This window comes from Dioscorea cayenensis, chromosome 13 (assembly GCF_009730915.1).
Source record: "Dioscorea cayenensis subsp. rotundata cultivar TDr96_F1 chromosome 13, TDr96_F1_v2_PseudoChromosome.rev07_lg8_w22 25.fasta, whole genome shotgun sequence".
In the NCBI taxonomy this organism is placed as follows: domain Eukaryota; kingdom Viridiplantae; phylum Streptophyta; class Magnoliopsida; order Dioscoreales; family Dioscoreaceae; genus Dioscorea; species Dioscorea cayenensis.
The window spans coordinates 461402-487614 of record NC_052483.1 but is presented as its reverse complement, the minus strand read 5'-3'; the positions used below and the strand labels follow the sequence as shown (position 1 = coordinate 487614).

General features: G+C 38.7%; 6 protein-coding genes across 9 annotated transcripts; all 6 read right to left on the bottom strand.

Moving 5' to 3' along the window:
• Window positions 1-52: 52 nt before the first annotated feature.
• On the bottom strand, window positions 53-2305 carry LOC120274770 (putative pentatricopeptide repeat-containing protein At5g65820). The gene has a single exon (XM_039281305.1). It carries the CDS (start codon window positions 2291-2293, stop codon window positions 329-331), a length of 1965 nt encoding a protein of 654 aa, XP_039137239.1. The 5' UTR covers window positions 2294-2305; the 3' UTR covers window positions 53-328.
• Window positions 2306-4276: 1971 nt separating this feature from the next.
• LOC120274444 (receptor-like protein 44) lies at window positions 4277-5617 on the bottom strand. Its single transcript, XM_039280977.1, has one exon. The coding sequence runs from the start codon at window positions 5232-5234 to the stop codon at window positions 4296-4298; it is 939 nt and encodes a 312-aa protein (XP_039136911.1). The 5' UTR covers window positions 5235-5617; the 3' UTR covers window positions 4277-4295.
• A 771-nt stretch (window positions 5618-6388) lies between these two features.
• Window positions 6389-8669, bottom strand: LOC120274505 (protein SHORT HYPOCOTYL IN WHITE LIGHT 1). Of its 2 annotated transcripts, none has more exons than XM_039281046.1 (3): window positions 8210-8669; window positions 8024-8089; window positions 6389-6884 (listed from the first exon to the last, which is right to left on the bottom strand). In XM_039281046.1, exons 1-3 carry the CDS (start codon window positions 8591-8593, stop codon window positions 6726-6728), a joined length of 609 nt encoding a protein of 202 aa, XP_039136980.1. In that variant the 5' UTR covers window positions 8594-8669; the 3' UTR covers window positions 6389-6725. The 2 variants fall into 2 exon arrangements, with proteins under 2 accessions (XP_039136980.1, XP_039136981.1); XM_039281047.1 differs by having other exon boundaries at window positions 8249-8669.
• A 524-nt stretch (window positions 8670-9193) lies between these two features.
• Window positions 9194-12211, bottom strand: LOC120274867 (probable zinc metallopeptidase EGY3, chloroplastic). Its single transcript, XM_039281410.1, is given in 9 exon segments — window positions 9194-9571; window positions 9573-9632; window positions 9634-9699; window positions 9701-9804; window positions 9879-10033; window positions 10118-10356; window positions 10491-10715; window positions 11276-11473; window positions 11563-12211. Coding segments are annotated over 9 exon segments (1719 nt in total). The 5' UTR covers window positions 12109-12211; the 3' UTR covers window positions 9194-9445.
• Window positions 12212-12456: 245 nt separating this feature from the next.
• LOC120274573 (AP2-like ethylene-responsive transcription factor CRL5) lies at window positions 12457-15056 on the bottom strand. Of its 3 annotated transcripts, none has more exons than XM_039281116.1 (10): window positions 14732-15056; window positions 14390-14603; window positions 13859-14297; window positions 13706-13788; window positions 13541-13549; window positions 13364-13452; window positions 13215-13288; window positions 13081-13131; window positions 12911-12987; window positions 12457-12826 (listed from the first exon to the last, which is right to left on the bottom strand). In XM_039281116.1, exons 1-10 carry the CDS (start codon window positions 14747-14749, stop codon window positions 12501-12503), a joined length of 1380 nt encoding a protein of 459 aa, XP_039137050.1. In that variant the 5' UTR covers window positions 14750-15056; the 3' UTR covers window positions 12457-12500. The 3 variants fall into 3 exon arrangements, with proteins under 3 accessions (XP_039137050.1, XP_039137051.1, XP_039137052.1); XM_039281117.1 differs by having other exon boundaries at window positions 13859-14288; XM_039281118.1 differs by having other exon boundaries at window positions 13859-14261; window positions 14732-15055.
• A 1525-nt stretch (window positions 15057-16581) lies between these two features.
• Window positions 16582-19379, bottom strand: LOC120274450. Its single transcript, XM_039280982.1, has 4 exons — window positions 19025-19379; window positions 18701-18941; window positions 17032-17217; window positions 16582-16806 (listed from the first exon to the last, which is right to left on the bottom strand). Exons 1-4 carry the CDS (start codon window positions 19339-19341, stop codon window positions 16777-16779), a joined length of 774 nt encoding a protein of 257 aa, XP_039136916.1. The 5' UTR covers window positions 19342-19379; the 3' UTR covers window positions 16582-16776.
• Window positions 19380-26213: the final 6834 nt, after the last annotated feature.

Sequence of the window (26213 nt, the reverse complement as noted above, 5' to 3'; positions counted from 1 at the left end):
CTTCTCGGAAGCAATGTGGGCTACTTGGAATGGTCCATACATCGGTCGGGTATTCAAGATGAGTGTTGGTCATTTAGGAGGTCCTAATGCGATACAATATACATTATAAACAAAGCCATTTTTTCTTGTATATTCTTAACTACATTGTGACATTCTGCCGTCAGGATTTTCTTTCCATGGAGATTCCTGTAGAACTTGATGATGATCATTATTTCATTTCATCATCTTTGTTTTGGTCGCAGTGCAGTGCTTTACTGTTCATGTTCTAAATCGACACAAGCTCATCTGCAATTATAAATTACCAGTCATGCAAGAATCACAGATAAATTTATCGTTTGAATTCAACAACAGAAGATGAACTCCGGAGTTGTTGGTTGTTACAATGCGAGTTGTGCATATGAGGTACATCATCCTCACTGTAAATATCTAACAGATTGGCTCGGCCATGACCACGTCCACCACCACTGTTTGCAGGCTGGCCTTTCCAAGCTCTTCTCTTTCCCTTATCCTTTTTCGCCTTGGCTTTCGCCCTAGCTTTCTTCTTCTCCAAGTCCATGACTCCCCGTCGCTTATACATCTTGAACGTGACATTCCTCTCCGCAGCCATCTTCCTGACCTTCTCTGTTATCTCCGCCGCAATCTGCCTATTGTACAGCTTCTTCAACCCTTTCATAAGCTTTGCAAAAGTATCCGGTTGCGGCATAAGGCCAGCATCCATCATGTCCAAGCAATACGAGCAGGCCTCCTTGACATGCTTGTTAGAGAACAATGCATGTATCCATATTGTCCATGCATACACATTCAACTGAATGCCTTTGCTCACAATGCACTCCCACACCTCCTTCGCCAACTCGATCTTCTCAGCCCTCAACAAAGAATTCAGAAGATCTTTCAATGTTCCATAATGCGGGGTTGAAAGAAGTCCTCTTGCAACCATTTCCTTGAAGTACTTGCAGGCTTCAATCAACAAACCCTGATGAAGAAATCCATGAATCATTATAACAAAAGTATCAAGCCCCGGGCTGAGACCACTGGCCTCCATTTCATCCCAAAGAACCATTGCCTGCTTGAGCTCTCCAATCTTGCAAGCCAATCTAATGACAGTATTATACACACCAAGATCAGGAAAACACCCCGCTTTCACTATCCTAAGCTTAAGCTCCAAACACTCTTCTAAATTCTCCTTCTTCTCCAGCGCCAAGAACACACTCAAGTACACACTAGCATTCGGCTTGCATCCTCGTTCGATCATTTCGTCGATAAACTCATACGCCTTATCGATCTTTCCGGCTTTCGAAAACCCACTGATCAATGTAGCATAGGTGACAACATCCGCAGCACAATTGCATCTTCTCATTTCCACAAACACATGCATTGCTTCATCCATTCGGTCTTTCGAACACAATGCTTGTATCAGAGTTGTGTAAGATGCAGCATTCGGTTCACAACCTTTTCGACGCATTTCTCGAAGAAGATCATATCCATCCTCAATCTTCCCCGCCGAGGCGAAGCCACTCAGTAAGGTGTTATAGACGACAATATCAGGGTCGAAGCCAGCCTCACGCATCCGCACGAGAACGACCTTCGCTTCAATGAGTTTTCCGGCCTTGCACCAGCCATAGAGCAGTGAAGTGAAATGCCTCAAAGTTGGAGGGAACCTGTCGCGCATGTCCTCGAAGAGAGACGAGGCCTCTTTAACACTTCCGTTCTTGCACAGCGCGTCGAGAAGGCAGCCAAACACGTACTCATCCGGCTCGCACCCATACTTGGGCATTTCGTCGAGCACCTCAACTGCTTTACTAACCATACGGGATGAAGCGAACCTCCGCATGAGAACGATGAATACTTCAGGGGTAATGAAGTCTGGGGTTTCGCGGCGCATCTCGTCGACCAGTGCCCACGCGGCGCCGAACTGGCGCATTTTGCCGAGCATCTTGACTACGGATTTGTAGATCGTTGGGGAGGGGTGATAGTCGGGTTGTTTGGAAGCCCAGGTGAAGAAGCGGAAGCCAAGAGCGCCGGCGTCACCGCAGCGGCTGAGGACGCGCTCGACGAGGCCTGGGCGGAGAGAAGCGCCGGAGTCGTGGAGGGCGAGGTGGAGCTTGTCGGGTCGGGAGTGGAACTTGCGGAGGATACGGTAGATGTTCTCGACGTCGGATGAGAAGTCGTCATGGAGAGCGTGATCGGAGGTGGTGAGGGTTTGGACAGCGATGAGATGGGACGATGGAGGCTTCGCTCGTATGCGCACAAGGTGTTCGACGATTGTCCAGGAAATGGAGGTGCTTCTCTGCATCTCTTTTTCAATTTCAACGCTGTGTTCGGTTTGTGATATAATTACTATTTATGATTTTTAAAAACATAGATATATTTCAATTAGATTATTAAGTCCTAAGGATAGATGACAAAAGATGAAGTCTCTTTCCATGGCATGGCTTTCAAGAAGAGCATCCGATTCCCAGGTTCACCTACCGGAGAGGAGAGGAGCGCCACCTGAAGATTCAAGCTTCAGATGATACTAACTAGTCTTTTTCACCTTTTGGGAACATATCTTTTTTAACTCAAGGTTTTTACCAACGATAAAAGAAGATATTGATAGTCGGGTTTTTATTAGAATCATTCACAGTTTGTGAGAATTCAAATCGTGTGTGCGAAACCCCACCTTCCACTTGCTTCTTTAAGGTCTATGCACGTTTTTATCCTTCTTAGCGGAATAATTGTTCATCTCAGAAGAAAAAAATAAAATAAAATAAAACTCGAGGGTTTTTGTAGTTCATGTTTTGATGGCTTCATCACCTTTCTTTTCCTCAATAAAAGTTGTGATTTATTTTTATTTTAATAGATTATTAAGAAATTTAAGCTAGTGAATGTTTTTGAGTAAGTTATACATAAATATATTAATTAAAAGTTACTTATATATTATTCCAATAAATTATTTTTTTATATACACACTCAAGTAAAAAATCTGTTACATTACAAAAGTTAATGGTGCGAAAATTTGAGATTCATTGAAATTACTTAAACAAAAATAACCTTTTTATCCCTTATTTATATATTTAGAATTTTTTTTTTGTTCTTTTTACAAGTCTGTGAAAAGATATAATATTAAATTTCATTTATAATGTAGACATGAGTGTCCATATGCATGTAAAAAAAAACTTTTTTTATTAATTTAAAATAAAATACATTATTTTAGTTGTCGTTATCATTAAAAGCATGAAAAATACAACAAAAAGAAAAAAGAGAATATCTAAAAGTGGGAGATCAATTTTAAGGAGTTCTGATCATATTTTATCCAAGTGATATGTAATTTTTTTTTTTTTATTTAGAAGACGTACCAATATATCTAAATTAAAATTGACTCATAACTAGCAATTTTTGTTTTTACAAAGATGACAAGACATGCATTCATTCAATCTTTCAGATTAAGTTTTGGGACAAACCAACCATTTAACATGCGCAATTGAGTATAGAACAAGATTCTATGAATTTAGAAAAAAAGAACAAAACTGAAGGAGAGGAAACAGGCACTCATTTCATTTTCAATGGTTTCTTCCCATTGAGTTCCAACTTTATTTTCATTGGAGAACTAGTACAATTGACTAAATAAATAGGATACTAAGAATTAAGAGGAGGAAAAGAAAACAAAGTTTTTATGAGAATGAATTAATGAAAGGGAGGATTAAGTTATCCCAACCACTCATATTTTTTTCTCAAGCGTGCATCACATATTCTCACACTAAGACATAACTTTTTTTGTTTTTCCTTTGAAAGTCCCCACCATTCTCTTTTGCTTCTCAGCACGCTTGTCAGTGCCACAGATGAACAAAAAGAAAGTGGGTGGCGTGGAGTCATCATATACTCCCAAACTTTGGATATTATCACTCTTATTAGTTATTAGTACTACTACTACTACTAATAATCATAATAATAATAATAATAATAATAAATTAAAGTTTATCTGTAAGCAAAGCAGTCATGCATTCTTTAAATTTTTTTTCTCCTTTCTGATAAAATACACACAAAATAAAGGTTAAAACAATTAGTTCAGATCCAGATGAATAAAAAAAAAGAGAAAAAAATCAAAGAACAAGAACTCAAAAACAAGCTCTAAAAATCACAAACCAAGCAAGTGGATTAGCTTTCATTGTAGTGGGTATACATATGCATCTCTATGAAACCTTCATTAATAAGAAGCTTGTTTTAAAAACCCAAAAAAAAAAATACAAATTGTTAGAAGAGGAGGAGGAGGAGGAGGAGGAGGAGGAGAAAGATGAGATGGAGAGAAGGCATGGAAATCAATAGTCAGGCATGAGATGAGAGATCTTACCATCCTCACCAGGCATCATCCCTTCCTTCTCAGTGACCCGGAGCCAAATGCAAACGGCGGTGAAGCTGAGAACCAAGCTCAGTAAGCCGCTGCCAAGGCCAATCCCGACGATGGCGAGGACGGAAAGGCCTCGGTTTCTCAAGGGTGGCAAGGGGAAACCGTAAAGGCCGCGGTTTCCGGTGAAAGAGCTGGCATTGAAACGCGGCAAGGCAGTGCCGCTGCGGTTGGAGAGGAGAGAAGGGATGGGTCCTTGGAGACGGTTGTTGGAGACGTCGAAGGCGGAGAGGCGGACGAGGAGACCGAGTTGGTCGGGGATGGGGCCGGTGAGGAGGTTGGAGTGAAGGTCGATGACGTTGAGGTAGGCGCAAAGGGCGAGTTGAGGAGGGATGAAGCCAGAGAGGAGATTGGAGGAGAGGTTGAGGACGGCGAGATTGAGGAGAAGAGAGAGTTCAGGAGGGATAGGCCCAGTGAGGGAGTTGGAGGAGAGGTCGAGAGACTGGAGATTAGTGCAGTTGGAGATGAATGGAGAGATTGAACCAGAGAGCGAGAGGTTAGGGAGGGAGAGCTTGTAGATGCGGCCGTTGTTGCAGGTGATGCCCTGGAGAAAGGACAACTGGCCGTTGTTGCAAGATGAGGAGAAGGTGGAGCTCGTCCAGTTGTGGAGACTATTGGTTGGGTCTTCCATAGAACGGTGGAGGTTGGAGAGGCACGCCTCGTCTTCAGAGAAGGAGAAGGAACGCGATGGAAGGAGAAGGAGGTGGAGCGCCACCAGCGCCGCCGGTGGGAACGCCATGGAATGGACTGCTGATGATGATGATGATGCCTGGTGAGTGTTTGATGAAATGCCGCAATGAAAGAGATGGAGTAAATGGTTTGGTGTATTGAATGTAAAGGGAGTGAAGTGCATTAGAATAAGAGGGTCAGGATCATGTGACCATGACTCTGACTGAGCTCATGCGCGTGGAGCCGGTGTAGAGGTTTAGTGAGTGAGTGCGGCCACTGGTACTACAACTACACTCATGACTCATCTCGTGAGTGTCCCAGTCCCAGTCCCAGTCCCAGTCCCAGAAAGCAACTTATGGGGTTATACTACTTATTCCCAGCCGTAAGCTTTTATACTTACTATTTGGACCCTGTTATCAACTTATATCAATCAATGTTGAGTGGGTGTTTGATCTAATCCACTGTGAATGCATAGCAAAAATCATTGTGGAGTGGAGATAGATATTTTAAACTTTCTTATCTTTTTTTATCATGACATGGAAGATTAATATTAATTATTTATTTAATGAGGATATATTATTGTATGATATTTTGGTTGCTGTGCCTCTTTTGTGCTTCCGAGAACAAAATGTGTTCTTTGTTGTCCATAGATGTATCATGTATGTACGCTATTTGCTGTTTCCCAAGACTATGGAGGTTTACAATTCATAGCATTGGGAACATGCATGACATGAGAGAAAGGATCTCTTGGATTGGACGCTGGGTGTGACTTGTGCTGCTAAATCCAAGCCAGAACAAAGATGTGGTGTGGTGTGGTCTGTTACTTTCTAGTTAGTTTCCAGAAGAGAAGCAGGGGATGAGAACTGGGACCAACTCTCACCAATTATGTATTGCACTTGTTAATGGACGCGTATGCAAACAATGAGAAAGATTGCTTGATTAAAGAGCTATAGTAGTTCACATGCGTGGATGAAGAATACAGCTAACAAGTATCATAAAATGTTGAAAAAGTAGGAGAATATTCAAATGACAGCATTATCCCTTTCTCATCCTATAAGATCTAGGGACAAATTAGCTGAATTAGTACCCACTAAGGCATTGTTTATATATACATGTTACTTTTATAAATGTTCTCCCAGATCCTCCTGTCTCATCTCTGCTCAATTGCAAGCACACTGGAGACCTTCCAGGATGCTTCAGAAGATCTTGGAATATAAATTTCAGTTTCTTGGCAGTAATTAAATAAAATGCAGTATCATCATCTTTCAACAAAGAACTACAGAAGATGCTCATTCATTAGAATTTGCTGGTTAATAAATAAAAAAAAATGTCATCAACTGATAACAGAATCATAAGTCCCATAACAATTATGAAAGTATTAAAGAGAAACTTGGGAAGTTGTTCAAACAAAATTTTAATTTGCATTGGTTCTAACAGTAAGATCAGGATGTGTTTACATCTCTATGGTACAATGTAAAAGACAAATGAAATATAACAGTTTCTCCTGCCAAGGATTCTGGAACTCTTTCATACTTTGCTTTACTTAGACTGTGCCACCCAGCTCTGCTCAGATCATTGCTCACTTCTTATTTTCATAAAAAGATATTTATTCCTTCCGCTCATAATAAGTGTCCTGTAGAATTGTATTCTTGTTAAGAGAAACTAGAACAATGAATCAAGTTGCTGGTCGTGCACCACTCCAGGCATCATCATCACTATAAATCCTGTTCATGTACCCATAATATTGGCTTTCTTTCATGTAACATACACCGGACCATACTGCCCGGACGAGAAGGATGCTCACAAACACCAATGTACCCAATGTGCATGCCACCTACAAACAATGCAACCAAAGAGACTTTATATACTTCCTTTGTGAAGGTGACTGGCAGACTCATAAGATAATAGAGACTTTGTACAGTTCTTAAGGATTGAAATCTTGAAGCAATACATACAAGAAATAGTCTCAACATAGACACTCACATAAGATAATGGAGCTTCCAAGGAGGCTAAAGTAGTTTTCAAGGAACATACAAGAGAAACCATAATCTATCACCCGACCACATAGATCTACCGGTGATGAAATAGCAATTCATACATACTCATAGTTTTGAAAAATAAAAGAAAAAAATGCTATGAAAAAGGGCTTCTTTTTGGCAGGTCTTTCAATAGGTTTCATTATATATGATATGCTCATACATATATCAAATGCAATGATATAGTCCATAATCCATATATACCAGTCACAAAAAAGAGCTAATTTCATCATCTGATAGAAAATAAAATATTCTTAAAAAAACAATATTGCTGTATAAAGGAAATATCAGCAAAAATTACGTTCTTCAAATAATTTAAAGAACCAAAAAACCTTTTCCTCATTCCATGGTGCAATAGAACCAAAAAGTTAATCAATCAGAAGAGCTTAAGTTTCTTACAAAAACTTGTTTCTTCTTCATTCTTGTATGCCTTTTCCAACACAATTAAGTAACATATGAAAATCTGCATAATGTTTACTTGTGACCTTTGAAAGCACTATCAAAATATATTTGCCATGTAGTAAATTAGAATACATTATATTCAGTATTATTGTTAGCCAGAAATAATCTCTATCTTCAGTAGTATAATGACTAGTAAACATATTATGCCTAGAAACAGAGTCTACATAAGATTCATGAGTGCAGAGATATACTGACAATTATTCTTAACATGCACTAAGACACCTTGAACATATTAAATTTCTCACTAAGATAGAAAATGTCTCACCACCAATTGGAACACTCATGAGTGTGGTTAATTAAATGAACAAACAAACAACCTGTCTGTATGTTTGACAAAACTAAGCTATTTAGAAGACCATGATCAAACAAATTAAACAACTCAAACACTAGCACAATTTATTAAAAGCTCTTCATTTTTGTGAAACATAAAAAAATTATAAGCTAAAAACAAAAATTCAGTTTGTTCATTGATTACCTCAAGAAATGCCTTGGTAATCCACAGCAATGCCAGAATCAAAACCCCATCCACTGAAAACCTCACCTGTTAACACATCAAAAATCAAAATTTTAATCCAATACCTTAAGAAAAAAAAAAACCATAATTTTCTCGAATCATATGCATCCAAGAACAATGAATTAGGAAATCCATGTGAGAACAAACCAAATTGGTAGAAATAGAAGGTGGGAGAACAGATCTAACAGCTTTCCTGGTCCTGCGGGAGATTTTTCGAAACATATTATGAAGAAATTGAACCAATAGATCCAAACTCCGGTCTTCCCCCTCATCATCATCGGAATCATTCTCCCCATGATCGTCCTTTTCATCATCCTGATTTCCTCTCCAAACACGCGGGTCAGGTACAGCAACAACCGCTTCATTGGGATAAGATGGGGATCGCCGGGAAACTCGGAGCGAAGTCCGGACTAGGTCGGAAGGCAAGTTAGAGAAGAAAACAAAAGGATGACGCTTCCATTGGGAGGAATCCACGGGCCAGAAGGCAGCCAATCGAAGTAGCGAGCAAGAGGAGGAGACGGCGACGGCCATGAAAACGAGGGAAGGAGAAGCTTGAAAGCTCCGCGGGAGATAAACCAACACTACAGAGAATGCTCTGTTGCTTTCTAGTGAGGGAAAATTGATGAAATATAGCCAATATATATAAAATGAGGATTAATAAACTGCTATTTTTATTTATAATGATTAATAATTAATTATTATACACTGGTACCGGAATTGGTCCCTCTACTTTTCTCTCTCATCTTTTGATCCATCTATTCAGAAATACTCCCAACTAGTCTATCTACTCTTAAAAATAAGCCCATTTAATTTTTCTATTCTTATTCTCTTTCTAACTAGCCGCTCTATTTTTAAAAATATACATATTAGTTGGCCTATTTTCATGAGTAAAAAGAATTAAATAGGTCCATTTTTAAAAGAAGAGGAATTAGTTGGAAGTATTTTTGGCCCATTTTCATGAGTAAAAAGGACTAAATAGGCTCATTTTTAAGAGAAGAGGAATTAGTCAGGAGCATTTCTTGAATAGAGAGATTAAAAAAAAAAAAGAAAAATAGATTGACCAATTTGGGATATATTATACCTTACACATCACATGAACAAAAATTGCAAAGAACAGGAATACAGCCTCAATTGGGATCTTCACAATGCTTGTACTTTGCATACAGATAATTGAATAGCTTATTAGTATGTACATTGTCACATACTTGATTGGGAAATTGCAGAAATGTACATAGAATCATTGTTGCATAATTGATTCATTCAGATAATTGAGCAGTGCATTGGATAATTGCATGTACAGAAAGTAACAAATAAATACAAATGACACAAAACATATTTGCTTATATGTGCATTGCTGATTAGCTTGAAACTGGAGAAGAAGTTTCAGAGGTCTCCCCGGAAGAATGGTGGGTTGAGGAAGGAGCTTGAGAAGGTGCCACCTCCATTTGGGAAGAGAGTCAGGAAACAGATAAGGCCCAAGACAATGCCCCAAGCAAACCTATCATCTCCCTACAGGTGTGATCTCATCCTTGGCCGGAATTTCATCTCCTCCTCTGAAGAATGTCGCGAAATAACCCCCAAGCCAAGCAGAGAACACTGCCACTCAACCCACCGATGCCGAGGAGAAGAGATGTCCCCGAAAGAGAGCAATGTAGCTGTGTTTCTTCCGAACAATGCCTGAGCTATTCTCCCTCCTTCAAGCCTTCCGCATGGCAGTAAATTTAAAGAAGTCACAACCATCCCTGCATGTTGTGATGATGCACTTTATGTAACAGTCGCAACAATGCAATGAAATTCAAGCATTGAGTAGCATTACCTAAAAGTCCAGCGAAGGCGAGCGGATCCACAGGCACTCCAACTCCTTCAACAGCGTTTGGTAATACATTTCCTAGTTCGTCCGCATAAGGCCCGATCACTAGTTGAATGAATGATAGCAGAGGGTTGTTGTAGAAAAATTGCGGCCTTATAAATCTTGAAGAGGAAGAGAAAGATTAAACATCACTACCAGTTCAAGATCAAACAAGACTTTGATCTAAGATAAACTTCAAAACTTACAGAGCATTGTCTCCTCCATTGAAGCTACCATCAACCACAAATGCAGTAAGAGCAAGTGCTAGTGATGTCAAATAAGCAGTTGCGGTGCGGGCAACAGGAATATCAAATAGAGCTTTCTTATTAGGTAATAGGGATTCATAGTTATTCATCACTCCTAAGCACCCAGTCCAGTTAGATGGGACAAGAAAAGACGGACTTAGCTTAACACCGTAGCGAGCTGCTGTAACCCTCGTAGCAATCTGTGAGATGCGAAAGCAATCAACAATTTTCATACGGGATTCAGCAAAATAATCTAACCATTGATTCTATAAATTGTGTTGTGAAATGATAAATCTGGTCATGTGTTATAGTAGTAAAAGAATAGAGATACTACCTCAGAGGCACCTAAGATGGAGAGAAAGCCACCAAAAAGAGGGAGAACATCAGCTACATAGTCATCAAATGTAGCATCTGGTTTAAGGAAAAATCCACTCATCAGTGCAATGGTTCCGAAGGTCGCAACACAGAGAAGTATGGCACTGATATATCCCCAAGGAGTGCTCAGTTTTGTAGACTCAAACTGAAGATCCATCTCTGACTTTGGTTGCACCATACATACCTAAACAAAATTGAAAAAACATTGCAAAGCAAAACAAATTTCAGAAGATGTATATCAAATTGGACATACTTCAATTTGCAATTCCAATTCAACTGTAGCTCTATATGATTAACAAATTGAAGAAGAATGACAAATATTGATATTCAAGTGTAGACTCATTCCATCAAGACAAGCTCAAAATGCAATTAGAATTCAAGCTGGGTCTACAAGACAGTAACAGTAGCTCCTTGAACTGAGCAAATTAAAGAAACACATCACTGATATTCAAGAATAAATCATATCATGAATAAAAATACTTCAATTGCAGTTTCAATCCAAAATAAGGCCAGAAGTCAGCAACACTAGCTCCCCGGATTGACAAATGGAGGAAGAACAGCATTATCTTATTAAAAAAAAAGACCCATATCAAGAATATATGCTGCAATTGCAATTCCAGTTCACAATAAGACTACAAGGCAGAAAAAGTAGCTTTCTAATTGGATAAATTGAACAAGAATCCATATTTACTCGAAAAATTTATACAAAGCTCAACTTAATGCTTGGAAAACATTCACATTTACCTGCTTGGTAATGTCATCAGTTTTCTCCTCCATGAACCAAAGAACCACATCTCGTCCTGCTGCTTCTGAGAGCTTCTTTTCCAATTTTGGTATGACTTCTTCAATAGGCTTTCTCAAATTGCCAACAAAGATCCCTCCATCTCCAAATCTCCGGACATCCACAGCAAAGAAAGTATCAAAGCCAAAGCAGCTCTTCAACTGCAAGTTCACATCTAAAACTTAACTTCTTATGAATCCAGAGAGAGTAAACAGGTAAAAGTCGCACCTTTGGATGAATTCAGAATCACCTTATTGAGATCCAATGCCTTGAAAGCCTCCTCAGCTTGCTCCAACCTCTCTTTCTCTCTCTCCAAGCTCTCCCTTGCTGCTCTCCTGAAGAACGCAGCAATAGGATTGCCTGCAGACTCCTGGTCGAGCTCCCGGAGCTTCCTATCAGCCCTCTTCTTCTCAAGCTTGATAGCGGCCTCAATCGATGGATTGCCCATGAAGCTCTTGAATTCCTCATCAGCCTTCCAATCCATTTCCTGCTGTTTCATCTTCTCATCTTTGTCCCCATCTTCCTCACTGTTACCCTCAGCTGTGGATTCTGCAGGCTTATCATCAACCTCCTCTTCGGAAACCATAGCTACAGAGGAGGTGGAAGGAGAAGATGGCGCCATGATTTGCTCTTCTTGGTCTTGAGCTGAGAACTTAGGTCTCTGTACCTCCCTAACAGAAAGCTTAAAGCTTTGGCCATGGTTCGGGTTCCAAGATTGTATCTTTGAGCGAAAATGAAGAGGAGGAGATGTGGTTCTTTGGAGAAACCATGAAGAAGAAACGAAAACAGAGGCCATGGGAGTGAAGGTTGTCCGGACGTGAAGATGAAAATCTCCATTTGGATTGGCTTCCAAGATGAAGCTTTGGAATGGGAGTGAGAGAGGAGTCTAGAAAGCCTGAGATGCATGGAGGAGATCCCAGTGATTCCAAAACATTATTATTGAGCTTTGTGGCCCCTTCTTCATCCACATCCTCACAAAATTTTCCAAAAATAATACATCGATCTCTTCCTCTCCACAATTAATTTGATCAGTATTAAATGTGTAAATAATTAACTGTTAATCACTATTCTTTAAATGTACTTAACACAAGCATGAAAGATACAAAAGAAAAAAAAGAACACCAAAACATCAAACTGGGTCCCATTCACATTCATATTCATGTTTCCAAAAGGCAAAACTACATTAATTCAAGCAATAAACCATGACAACTGATCAGCCATTGGAATCCAAGAAGTGGCACTGATGTACATGGGATGTGGCTTGTTATGAAGTTCAAAAATCATCTTCCAATCTGAGCCACCATCACCATTAGTATGTTCTTGATCAGTTAAGTGAAGCACCTTTTTCACAGGAGTATCAGTGCTTCTCCTGGCAAGGTCAGCTGTAAGCAATGTACTGCTTGCCATGATCTTCTCTACATCATATCTTGTTATCTTGAAGTTTGTTACTGCATTTCCTCCGCGGAACTTAATTGCAGCAATGTCATAAGCTTCAGCTGCTTCCTCTTGAGTACCTGTTGCTCAAAGATTGGAATCAAGTATCATGAGTTCAGTCTACAATACCAAATGTGTGAAAGTTTGCTATAATGAGAACTCACTGAAGGTTCCAAGATAAAGATCTTTGTTTCCAGCTACCCTGCCTATCCTGGCTTGCCATCTTCCATGCTGATGATGCCTGAAATCACAATGAAATTGATGCAAAAGAGAGAATTTAAATCATATATATATATATATATATAACTATTGTTTTCAAGAAGTAGGAACTAACCTTGTTACTCCACGGTAAATAGATGCTCCTCTTGAAAACCCACTGCTTTTTCTGCAGAAAATTAAGAAAAGGAGAAGCATGTAATTATTGTAAACGCATCATTAATTAGTAGATAAGAAGAATGAGGAACATGCCTTCTCAAATGTGACACATATTCCTGCCTGTTCATGTTCTTCATTTCTTCAAGCTCTTCATGATAGTTCTCCAACTGCATGAAATCAAAGACTCCATAAAACTCACTGGCACTTTGTTTCTCAAAAAAGTTGAAATTATTAAGACTAACTGGAAAGTTGATATGAGTTGAAGGTCCCCAGTATTTGAGTGCAGCCAAGTCATATGCTCTTGCAGCCTTTTCCTCCATGTCATAACCACCTTCATCCACAATGACAATTAATGTTTTTAGTAAACTGCAAAGAAAACTTGCAGATGAATAGGATTAAATTGAAGACACAGAATTTACCAAGATAAACTGTCAAGCAGTAGATGAAGATGTTCCATTACATTCCCCAGTCAAACAACAAATATATATGCCAATTAAACAAGATATAACATCAGTAATTAATTAATCACCACATTACATAATAATTAAACAAGAAGTCATTATATATAGTTAAAACATACACACCTTGCCTTCCTTTCCTGGTTTGTCCTTCCTTTTTGCAACTGTTATCCCAGAGATGAGCTTCATATCTTCCAGTCCACCTATGCCTGGTGCACAGACATGTTTGACAGTAAAAACACAATAGCATCACATGCACTGAAAGGACTAAATACTCACCTAGTAACACCTCTATACTGTGATGTTCTCTGGCCAAATGAATCAATGGTTTTCCTGTGCACTGGTTGTTTTTGAACCCCTTTCCCTGTGCCTTTCTTTTTGGTTGAATTCAAGGCCATGAATTGAGGTGCTGAAGCAGGAGGAGAGAGATACTGTGAAGCTATGCTATAGCTAGATTGAGGTACAGGATTCATGGACAAGCTCAAATAGTGCAAGTCCTCATAACCCAACCCTTGGGTAGCCAAGTTTTTCAGGCTTGAAATGCCAGCTTCTGCCACTAATTCCTCTCCCAATGGTTGCTGAAATATCTCCTGACCTGCCAGTCCAGAGAACATCCCCTCTCTCTGCAGTGTCTGCTGCTCAGTGTTTTGATGAGGGTAGCCATTAATTCCACTAAAGAGATCTTCAAGTTTTGGAGAAGAAGATTTCACTGTTATTTCTTCATAAAATTGAATAACAAAAACAAGAGAAACTGCATGAAGTTTTTAATTAGAGATGAAAGAAAGAAAGAGAAGATGGAGAGAGGCAGACCTTCTTGTTGTGACCGGCTGAGTGCTTCCCTGATACACAGAGATCCATCGGACCTCAGTGGCATTACAGACAACTGGGAATAGAGCTCTTCAACTCCATAGGTCATCTGAGAACTAGTTGAGTGATTGGGAGGAAAAAAGAAGCTGAATGGCAGTGCAGAAGATACAGTAGCTGAAGGAGCAGGTTGAGCTTGCTTCATTGATTCTTCAGAGACCTCCATATTCATGAGAAGGCCTCCCAAGATGTCAGGAGGAAAGCAGCTAAAGAGGAGAACAGGAAACAACAAAAAAAAAGGAAAAAAAAAATAAAGAAAAATGGAATGAGATTTGAGAGCTATATTACCTGATCATCATCTCTCATTTCTCACTGCTTTTAAGGCTTAAACCCTACCAAAAACCTTTGCTTTACTACAATGAGACTAGCATACATGCAGAAATGCATAATAGTGCATATCCACCATGATCAATGGCTCAAAGCAAGGTTGCTTTTCTTTGGTAGTTTGATGACACTAGATGTTAGATAGATTGTCAGCAAGGACAGTTGTCAAACCAGGTCACTTCACAGCAGTACTAGTCCCCCTGCTCTAGCCTCTCATTTAACCCAGCTGATAAATGAGTAGGTTTATTTTAACTTGTTCCGAATGATCTCAAACTGTGCTCATCTTTGTTTTTCTTTGAATCTGTTTTTGCATGCATGCATGCATGGCAATGAGCATGGTGCTCGATCATCAACCCACATATTCCTGTAAAGAATCATTTAGGCTTCTGAGAAAAGTTGGTAGTGGAGTGAGATCTACATGCAACAATCAATAAATTGATGTTCTTTCCCCTTTTTGATTGTGTCAATCATGGCTGCATCCACCAACTCCATACAACCCTTTTGCTCGGAATGAAGTCATGTCAGCTTGGAGCTCAGTACTGCATGCACTCTCTCTCTCTCTCTCTCTCTCTCTCTTTCATCACTCTCTTACCAAAGATATTAAATTAGTGGACCTGAGTATTTGTTTTTGTGTTAATAACTTAATAATGCTCAATAGAAATCAGTGGAGCATTGTGCCAAGTTTAGCAAACTGAGGCCGGGACAAAGACAGAACAAGTGAATTGACAATTCATACCATACCTACAAGTAGGTTAGGCACTAAAATTGTTCTTTTAAAAGTAAAAAAAAGAAAGTAGTATAAATTTTTTTCAATAGTATTGTTCAAGAGGCAATGCACTGTCCTGTTATACTACATCAGCTCATTCCCCAAACATAAATTCAAAATAGATCCATTCATGAAATGCTGCCACCGCATAACATAACGGCTGCATGTAATAGTAAAAAACAATGGTTTCACGTGGGAAACACAAAAATCCAAACAAAATCCAACCCAGATCCCCTGCAAGAGAACAGAGAGATAGAGCTGAAGGAAGAAAAGGAAACAAGAGAACAGAGCTAGCTAGCAGACATTGGATGACACTAGAAGGATAGTGACCTGAGCTGAACTAGTCAATCAAAGAGAAAAAAAAAGAAAAAGAAAAAAGTTCTTGAAACCAGAAAGAGAAAGAAGTCACAAGACCTCCTAAAGCTCCTTCCAACCTTCTTCATGCTTCATGTGCTCTTTTAAAATTTTTACACTTTCATTTCCAGGATCTCCTTGGAAGGTGAATGAGAAGTCACCATCCAGGAACCAATGTTTCTGATGATCAAACATAGTAAAGGTTAGGTCACTTCCTTATCTTGGATGCTTCTTTGTTAGTTTGTTAGTTTGTTTGTTTGCAGAAAAATTAATGATGTACAAGAGGGGAAGCTAAGGTGGGGGGTTTTAACTTTTAAGAAAAGGATTAACACTAAACCCAATAGCATAACAATGCCCAGAAAAATGCAAAGTTCTTTGAAAAGATAACTTACCATCTCCTTTGCTCACTTTGTACATTTGCTTTTCTATGGCATAGTACAAGGGGATTGATGGGTTTAGGAGTCAACAGGGAGGGGTTTTCTTTTCTTTCCAGCTGTTTGTTCTTGTGAAGGTATGACTGATAAGAGTGAAAAGAAGGGTTGAAGAGATTGAACTTTGTCAAAAATAATAAACAAGAAAAAGGCCAATGACATGACCTGCAGCATCTTGTGAGGAAACAAGCATGCAATGGCGCCTGAAGGAAAATAATGGACTCTGTTCTTCATTTAACTCCATCAAGTATCCTTCACTAACATTGCATGGGAAGGCTTTGCTCATTATGAAAATTATTCGTTGTATTACATTTAACTCTTACAAACACAGCAAACAAATTTACAGAACACTGAAGATAAATTCTCTGTCAAAGAAATAGTCTTTTGAGCTGGAATGCCATCATTTACATAGAACAAAAAGGAAATCAAAATTGGAAACCCCATTTACACAGCTTGAATCACCACCTTCTCACCAAGGATGTCAGAAGCTGCAACAAGGTGACCCATACAATTTTTAGTGCAAAATATCACATTATGCATTAAGCACACATATATTGCAACATGGTTATTTAAATAGTAAATCAACAACACTCTGTCTCATCTGAGAATATTATGTTGTGAACTGGTTCAGATCAAAAAAATATGATTCTGTGATCACAAGTGTAGATATGTTGCTAGAATAAATGAAACGTTTGGAAAATCAAGTTTACTACCTCAAAAAGCTCAAACGGGCTTCCACGCCTGTATACATCACTTCTCTGGCTATGCATTTTAGGAAGGAAATTGCAAATCAAAGCTCTCCATCCAATCAGTAGAACTCCTGTGCTTCCCATGGTTACCAAAATAAATGGTGTTGGTGGAATATGACCTGATGTTGCTGCCCTGATGGCAAGGCCCAACTGCAAACAAAAAAATTTAATCATAAGTATACAAGAGATGAAGGCAAAAATAACAAGAATATGGTACTCTTTCATGGAATAAGAGATTAGATATGATCCTTGGCATATTTAGCAAAGTAAGAAATAGGAAGCAAACCCAAATTACGGTAGGCAACCAACTTGACCATCATCCTCAATTATGTGTATGTTACAAATTCAAAGATTCATCAACTCTCGTACCCACACCCAATAGAGACTACCCAGTAACTTCGAATCATATTACAGATTTTCTTTCATAACTCTTGGAAAATTCCTTAAATACTCCCACATTGAAAGCTCACTTTTGAGACATTTCTCATACATTCAGATCTATCCTGTCTTCTACATACCTACTTGACTCTCTCTAGTGAATCACCAAAAGCATCTCAGTTTCTTCTGCCCCACCCTTACAAGAAATTTCCAAGCAGCATGGTAGGCATAGAAACATCATAACACAATGTGAGGCATTAACATATCTAGCTTGTACAAATATATTGCCATTAAGAACTTCCAACCGAAGAAGCCTCCAGATTAAACGACCTTTGAACCCTGCGCCAGGAGAGCTGAATCAGCTGACCACTTCCACCTCACAAAGCAACACTTCCGACCCAGCTATCTGAAAGTCTGTTTCCTACACCTCTATTTTTCTCATGTTATTCTCGTGTTGGCTTCTCCCCTCCACCCCCGGTGGACCTCTAGTGTTTTCATGTCTAGCCTTGTTCTTTTTGTGTGTTTTCTCTTGGATGTGATATGGCATCTTTGTTAATTCAATGTTTGGTTTAGTTGTTGGTCATTGTCATTTTTGTATTGCACTTCTTATTTCTTAATGAATTAGTAGTTTATCCACATTTTAAAAACTTCCAACAGCCAGAATCATGTCTATGCTTGCATCAAAAGCATGATGGAAAACAATGTAACCACAGAACAGCTTGGTTTGTGCTCTGGTTTGAATCTAAAATAGTGGTAATTCCAGTATATCAGTCAGAAGCCAGGCAAACAAGAAATACTCGACTAGACTTAAAATAATTGTTCTTATTTTTGGAATTTTCTCCAACACTTTTCATATAGAGGACCTTCTATAACATTGCCCAACGATTCACATGATAAATAGTCAATATTGACATCAAGTAACACCATCTTCACTTGCTCAAATAATGAGAACGGTATAATGCTCTAAACAACCTTAGACTGATTCACAAATATTTTTAAAAAAAAAAAAAACTCATGAGATCAATAACAGATTTCAAAAATCCAAGAACTAAAATTACACAACAATTTCCTTTGTCTCATCAATGGCATTGCAAGCACCTCCATCCCTAACCATTTCTTGCAGGTTTACAGCAAGCTACAATATATAGTTCTCAGTAAATTCCTAAGCATCAGATCAACAAGAAGAGAAACTAACAAATGAAATACATTTCATCCCAATCAATCAGCCCACAGAATAAAGAAAAATAAAAATTACCGGAATTCCCACTGCCCAGGACTTGGCACCGGCAACAATGGCTTTGGCAAGACCATTGACTCCCTTGGCATCGTCCCCATAAGCACCGACAAAGTAAGCACTCAGTAACCATCCAGCAACAAAGGGATCTGCAGTCCGAGCAGTCTCGAAATCAACAACAGACATCCCATGGTTGAACCTCCCAAAAGCCGCAAACAGCAACAAGCAAAGCACGTCGCCGCCGGCCAGAATCCCCACCTGCCTGCAACCCCCAGAACAACACGGTTCGCATACCATCCAAATCCAGCCAAAAGCCACAAAAACCAAACTTGGCAGAAGACTCACACCCAAGACAGCAACTTTGATGGTCCAGAGGGCTTATCGAACTGAATTACGCCTTCGAGTGGCACGTTTTCATCCCCAACGAAGACGGTCTCGTCGATTTGGGTTGAAGAAGAGACAGGACTGGTGGAGGGGGGCGCTGGATCACTGGCGGCGCCATTGGAGGTGGAGAAAGAGAGGAGTGGACGCCGTGGAGGAGCAATAGAGGGCTTGGGCCTGGAGAAAAGAGGAGTCTTGGAGGTGGAGAAGCGGAGAGGAGGACGAGAAGTGCATCTCCGGGCGGAGAGAGCACCATTGGGAGCTTGGCTCAGGAGAAGCATGGCTACCGCTTCTCTTTCAGCCAATAAACAAGGACCCTTCTTTATCTTGTACAGACAATCAGGTCATTATCTTTTTTTTTAATTGAATTTGAATTTGAATTTGAATTTGAATTTGAATTTGAATGTGTGTTTTTTGAGATTTATATATTTTTGTTTGTATATGAAATGGTATTGCTAATGAGTTTTTGAAAAAATGAGTTTTGAAACTTAGACTAAAAAAAAAAAGAAGAAGAAGAAGAAAAACTGAGTTAGGTTCATCTTAGTTAATTTATATTGATTTTAAGATAAATAAAATTCATAAATAAAGTAAATTTTGAATAAATAAATAAATAAAACCTAATAAAAGTCATTCACACTAATAATGAAAACACAAAATACAAAATTATATTTAGAAGACAATATATCTCATATGGTAAACTGTTGCATATGCTATCATTGGGGAGATCACAAAGTTATGAGGAGAAGTAGTCGTCAAATACGATGATTTTGTAATGAAATGAGAAACAGGAAATGAGTGCTCATTAGTTAATTAGATGATGATTAGTAGTAATATTAAAATGAAATGTAATTTCTGAAATCAAGGTTGTTAGAGAAGTCGTTATAATTGAATAGTGTGTCCTCCCACGTGATGAATACCTCAATGGTAAGTTTGTTACAACAAATGATTGTAATAATTCCCTATATAATCAGGGATAAAAAGAATGAAGAGCAGGGAATATTTTGCTCCTATCTAGCCTACTTTTTCTTCTCCTCTCTTTCTCTCCTTTCTTTACTTCCCTCCTCTTCATCTCTTCTCCGCCAACTCTGCAACAAATTAGTGCTTTCATTAAGATATGACGGAGGACAGGATGATGCGAGCCCGTGTGGTGGATGAGCAGTTGGCGTCGATGGCTAAGCAACTCGCCCCGCATGACTCTGTTCTTGCAAAATTGGACTCCTTATGTTCCATTGTCCAACATCATTCATATTCCTTTAAGTTCTTCCACAAGAGCAACGCTAAATTCTTCGATCTCCTGCGCCATTCTATGGCTTCTCAGCAAGCCATCATGGCGGGATGATGGTAAAACTACAACACTTAAATAAACCTTCCACTCCAACACCACAACCACCACTCCTTCCTCTTCCTTCAACCTCTCCATTACCCTTGTTACAGCCTCACACACCATTAACACCATCATCCATGTACTATAATAGCTCTTTCATCTCCACCTCGATTGCCCAAAATTAGCACTACCATCCACTCTGTCGAATCTTTGTAGCCGCTTTCTACATGGACGGTGTTGGGGGGACTTAAGGCTTCAGTACTTAAGACCCCTTTCGGAAGCACTAACACACCCATAGATGTTCCAATAACCTGTCAAGGTTAGTCTCCAAAACACATGAAAAGATAGTGCAATAATAGAGAAAGAAAGAAAAAACACACACAAATCACGACACAGTAATTATGTGGAGTTTGGCACTCTTGCCTACGTCTCCACGGGGGTCGGGAATTGGAATCCACTATGAAAGAATGTCTCTGATAGATTGAACAACTCTCAAGCTTGTCTCAAGAACAAAATAATAAGAAAATCCTGACCTACAATCCTCATCCCCAACATAATGAGAGATGATTTATATAATTTAAGTCAGTATGTAACTAACATGCACATGCCCACAGGGCCCAACACCAAAATGGGCTCCAAATGGACCCATGATAATGAGAATAAAATTCTTTCCCACCACTGTCACTCATAGTTATTTCTTATCATTGTTTCTCTTCACAACCTGTTAAGCTCTTCAATGGTTTCATTGGTTACATGCTACTTCACAACTGACGCAATGGGATGATTTTGTGAATCATGAAGCCGCACTCTTCAAACTCTGGCAAACAACTTCCGTGACAGCTTATTTGAGCAAATTCGAGTGTCTCTCCACTCATGTCACTGGTTTGACTGAGCAGAGTCTCATAAATTACTTCTTCTCACACCTCAAAGATGAAATCCAATAGGAATTATATCTGTTGAAGCCCGATAATCTCCATGATGCCATGGGTATGGCGAAGTTAGTGGAGGATAAATGCAATGCTGGCCGTTCTCCGCAACCCCGGATTTCTTAGCCTAAACCATCTCCACTGCCACCACATCCAATTAATCACCGAGCTGCATCATTGCCAATAAACGCCTCACGCCAGCGGAAATAGCAGCATGACGAGAGAAAGGGACTATGTTTCAATTGTACCTCCAAAATCACTCCGGGTCATAAATGTAACCCAGCCTTGTTTCTTTGTTTAATGGTGGAACAGGGGGATTCTGCCTCACCGAAAGGCAAACCACCACCGAAAAATGAAACTACAACTAACAGAAGGCTGCATAGAAGAAGTTTGGACACAGGAAACACCGTCCATTTCCTTCCACGCATTACTAGGGCATGTGGTACAGTCCACATTGAAGGTCGACGGATCCATTAATGGACAAGAAGTCCTCATTCTAGTAGACAAGGGATCTACAAACAAATTTATACAATCTTGTCTGGCAGGACATTTGAATTTGGTGTTGCAGCCGTCGGCACATACGCGTGTCACTGTTGGCAACGGCGAAGCTCTCACGTGTGGGGGAGAATGCTCTATCGTGCCGCTAAAGGTAGAAGACGCAATCTTCACCGTTGATTTAATTCTGTTACCCATTTACGGTGCAGATCTCATCTTAGGGGTATAATGGTTGTTATAACTAGGCCCAGTCCTATTCGATTATGAGCACCTCTGGATGGAATTCATTTTCCAAGGCAATCCAGTACAACTACACAGGCTCACTCAACCACAATCTTAGCTAATCTGTCCTGCCTCTCTTCACAAGATGAATTCGGACGGAGACCAATTCTTTTCAATTAACAGTCAAGCCAATTAAGCCAACTAACCTGAACTCGGTTCCATCAATGGGATTAGATGCGCCCGTCATCTTCATCAATGACTTCAAGTCTCTTCTTCACATCTTCAGAGAAATTTTTAAAGCTCCTACGTGCATTCCACCTCCTCGAGCACAGGATCACCACATTACACTCACTCCCAGAGCACCACCAATGAATGTCAAGCCATATCGGTATCCCTACTTCCAGAAATTCGAGATTAAGAAGCTCATAGAAGAAATGTTTTCTAAAGGGATTATACGGCCAAGTATGAGTACTCCTTTCTCTTCGCCAGTGCTTCTCATCAAAAAGAAAAACGAAACTTGGCGATTCTATGTAGATTATCGGGCATTGAATGCGGTGACCATAAAGGCCTGGTTTCCAAATCTGACCGTGGAGGAACTATTAGATGAAATTGTAGAATCTTGGATCTTTTCCAAGTTGGACCTCTATGTTGGTTATCATCAGGTTCGAATTCACCCCGAATGATGTGGAGAAACGGCGTTCCGAACACACTAGGGACACTATAAGTTCCTCATTATACCCTTTAGCCTCATGAACGCATCGTCCACCTTCCAATCTCTAAAATGAGTCTGAATATTAAAATGAGTTGTAATTTCTGAAATCAAGGTTGTTAGAGAAGTCGTTATCATTGAGTAAGGTGTCCTAGCAGGTGTAGCGTTTGTGAAAATGTCTCAGTGGAAAGTTTATTACAATAAATGATTGTAGTGATTCCATGAGAATATTTTGCTTCTATCTAGTCTTCTTCTTCTCCTCTCTTTCTCTCCTTCCTCTTCTTCCCTTTTCTTCCTCTCTTCTCTTTTCTCCGGCAACTCTGCAGCATAAACAAACTTCAAAAAATAAAATAACAATTTAACCAATGTTTACATTAATTTTAGGAACTAAAATAACCTTGTGAAAACACAGAAATAGATGAACCTATATTAACATTAATATTAATATTAATAACTACTAACATTCCCAAAGAAACTCCATGGAAACAACATATTCCATCATATAAGAAATTTTTAAACTGTGGTGGGCCTAAAATTGGGTTAGCCCAATATTATCATCTATCATCATCATGGGCTTCTGGTTTGGGAGTTTTTGATTGGTGTATATTAAAAGAGAAGGGAGTTGAAGAGTGGTACTATTATTGCACATAAAGCATATCAATTTGGACATTATTTTATTTGAGACAACCCATGTTTTTGGATTGTTTCATGCTCAAATCCCAAAGCCAAAGAACATGAAGTGATGTGTACTCCAAACTTTAATATTCATTTAAATGTGTTTTTTTCCTTTCTAGTTATCTTTTAAAAGTTTCAGTACATCAACGTATAATTATTAACTATAATTCTACATTCATGCAATTGTTAAGAAATGACTCACATCATTTAACTAATCAAGGTTGTCACACTTGCATGTGGGACATGGCGTGCTTGAAACCTTGGTTAACGAGAAACCACCCTCCCATTTTATATTAGTATATATAATTTTTTTTAAAAAAGGAAGATTATATATGATGTGATAATCTAGTTAACTAGTAATTATATATATCCAAGGCATGATGTGCGTGTGGGTGGCATCTTGATGTCCTCCTAGGAATGTGTAAAATAAGGAAAGCATCATTCTTAGGGTTCCTCCCAATCTCACTGGCTGGACTTCTCTTTTGTTCTCTTCTTTCTGCCAGCACACTGATGACATACTTAAGATGCAATGAAAAAACATTAAGAATAGCAAGTGGAATTACTTAACCCTAACAAGACTTAATAAGTATATGTATATCACTGTGAGTTAATTATAGTACTAAATCAATTCATGGCTTTGCATGCATGGTGGCATCCACATGGCTTTGTGGAGCAAAAGAGATATGATCAATGGAGTAGTGGTACTGAAAGTATATGTCTATATATATATATATACATAGAATGAGGAGAAAAGTTAGAAGTGCAACACAGTGAAGCCATGGCTGGTCCCCATGCAAAGTTGCAAACCAATGAGGCGCGCAGGGCTCTTTCCAAAGCACACATGCATGCAAAACTATATGTAAAACTCAGAGGCACCACATATTTCCACTTGAGCAGTCATTATATTATATATTTAGGATTCAAACCATTGGAGAATGTAACTATATATATATAGCTTATCTTTTACTATACGCCGCCACCTTGGAAAGGGAAGCTAGTTATATATGTAATATATATGTTGGAGTTTGAGACAATTAGCAAAGAACACTGCATCCAAAGTTTGGAACCTTGATCAATGTATACAAGTTATGTAGTTATGATGAAATCAAGCTGATGAAGTCTAGCAAGAGATATTTCAATGATAATATTGATCATAATTCTTTATAATTAAGAACATATATAATTATATACATAGGACTAATGAAGATTTGCCTATAACTAAATGGAAGGGTTTGAATATGAATATAAGTATGGAGATATGTAGACGCATGAATATAAGTTGAAAGGTTGACCAAGTGAAGACAAATCAAGAGACATCATGGGCATGGGGAACACAATGAAACTGTTCTTTTCTGAGTAGCTTGAGTGTGTGCGCTCTCATGCACATTATGAAACCCTAGAAAAGACATGAGATAAGGTTTTGGTTTGAATTCTCCCAAGGGGCTCATTTCTCCATACGACACACCCAGCATCCCTTCCTTTCTTTATTTAAATCATTACTACGATCCTGCAAATTAGGCCAACGTAACTTTGAGACAATGAAACCATATATGTACTCTTTCCTGAGCACACTAGAAAGCTTAGATTGCATGAATATATACATATCTTGTTCAGAGAAATGGATATACCATGAGTATATATATATATCACAGTACAAAGTACAATCCGTCTTTCATAAATGTGTATCAATGTATATTTATACATATATTATTGCATGACTTAATTTTTTTTTCTTTTCTTGTTTTATAAATCCTATTAAAAAAATTCAAATGAAATGATATAGTGGGCCTTAGATTACTAAATGATATGTATATATAGTGAAAAGTAGTTGCATTTTAGAAAAGGAAAAGCATATGAAACTTCAAAGAAAAAGAGAAGGAAATAGGATCACTTTAAAAAAGAATCTAATAGTTTCTTGTTTTGTTAATTTTTTAATAATATTTCGTTAACCATGTATTATGTGATTTGTCAGATGTCAATTATATATTTTAAGAAAATAATTGGAGATCAAAATCAACCCAAATCAAAAGTAAAATATTATCATTAAGAAGTTAAAAAGTATTTTAATATTAATTATTTTTTATGACAATGATGTATTAGTTTTGAACGTTGGTGTAATTTATTTATATTTTATTTTAAAAAAAAATTCTTGACATGGAGGAGGCTCATTAAATTTCGATTAGGTGTGACGCGGAAACAGTTTAAATTTGATTGTTGTGGCCTCTTCATTGTGTCCCCCACAAGGAAGCTATTCAAGGACTCAACCAAATTTAACAAAATAAATAAACAAAAAAAAATCATCAATATTTAACAGCCACACCAAAAATAAAAATAAAAATAAAAGGGGAAAAAAAGAGACTAAAAATGAATGCTAGAACGGAGAGTGATGGAAGGGGTCCACGTGGACCAAGGATTCCGTTGACACGTCGTAGTCAAACCTCGGTGTTAGATTCCAAGGAGGTATCATCACCACCCATCCAACCCCAAACCCAATCCCAACCATTCAAAGTGAGCGCTGGAGAGCCGTACGATTGATGGTCCCTTCTTCCGGTTGGACGGTCATCATGCTTTGCTTTCCGTCTCATACCTTCTTTAGATCCCCACACCCTTTGTAACCCATTAAACAATATATATATATATATATACTGAGTTTGAGTTATTAGCAACCATTCAACAAAATATCAACCATAAGTCCATGACTTTAATTTCAATGGAGTATATTACTTGTGGTTGAGACTTGAGAGATGGAGAGTGTTACCATTTTACTAGGAAGAGAAAGTTAATTGCAAGTAAAGAGTTTCT

Bases quoted from the DNA above. Each gene is read 5' to 3' on its own strand.
- LOC120274770 (XM_039281305.1), bottom strand. From the start codon at position 2,293: ATGCAGAGAAGCACCTCCATTTCCTGGACAATCGTCGAACACCTTGTG.
- LOC120274444 (XM_039280977.1), bottom strand. From the start codon at position 5,234: ATGCACTTCACTCCCTTTACATTCAATACACCAAACCATTTACTCCAT.
- LOC120274450 (XM_039280982.1), bottom strand. From the start codon at position 19,341: ATGCTTCTCCTGAGCCAAGCTCCCAATGGTGCTCTCTCCGCCCGGAGA. The intron at 17,218-18,700 runs GTAATTTTTATT...TTTTGTTTGCAG, and splicing joins CCTGGGCAGTGGGAATTCCG to TTGGGCCTTGCCATCAGGGC. The intron at 16,807-17,031 runs GTAGTAAACTTG...ACCTTGTTGCAG, and splicing joins GCCCGTTTGAGCTTTTTGAG to CTTCTGACATCCTTGGTGAG.
- LOC120274505 (XM_039281046.1), bottom strand. From the start codon at position 8,593: ATGGCCGTCGCCGTCTCCTCCTCTTGCTCGCTACTTCGATTGGCTGCC. The intron at 8,090-8,209 runs GTTTGTTCTCAC...ATGTGTTAACAG, and splicing joins CTTCTATTTCTACCAATTTG to GTGAGGTTTTCAGTGGATGG. The intron at 6,885-8,023 runs GTAATCAATGAA...CATTGTTTGTAG, and splicing joins TTACCAAGGCATTTCTTGAG to GTGGCATGCACATTGGGTAC.
- LOC120274573 (XM_039281116.1), bottom strand. The intron at 13,789-13,858 runs GTGAGTATTTAG...TCTGTGCACCAG, and splicing joins CAGTATAGAGGTGTTACTAG to GCATAGGTGGACTGGAAGAT. The intron at 12,988-13,080 runs GTTAGTTCCTAC...TTGTGATTTCAG, and splicing joins ATTTACCGTGGAGTAACAAG to GCATCATCAGCATGGAAGAT.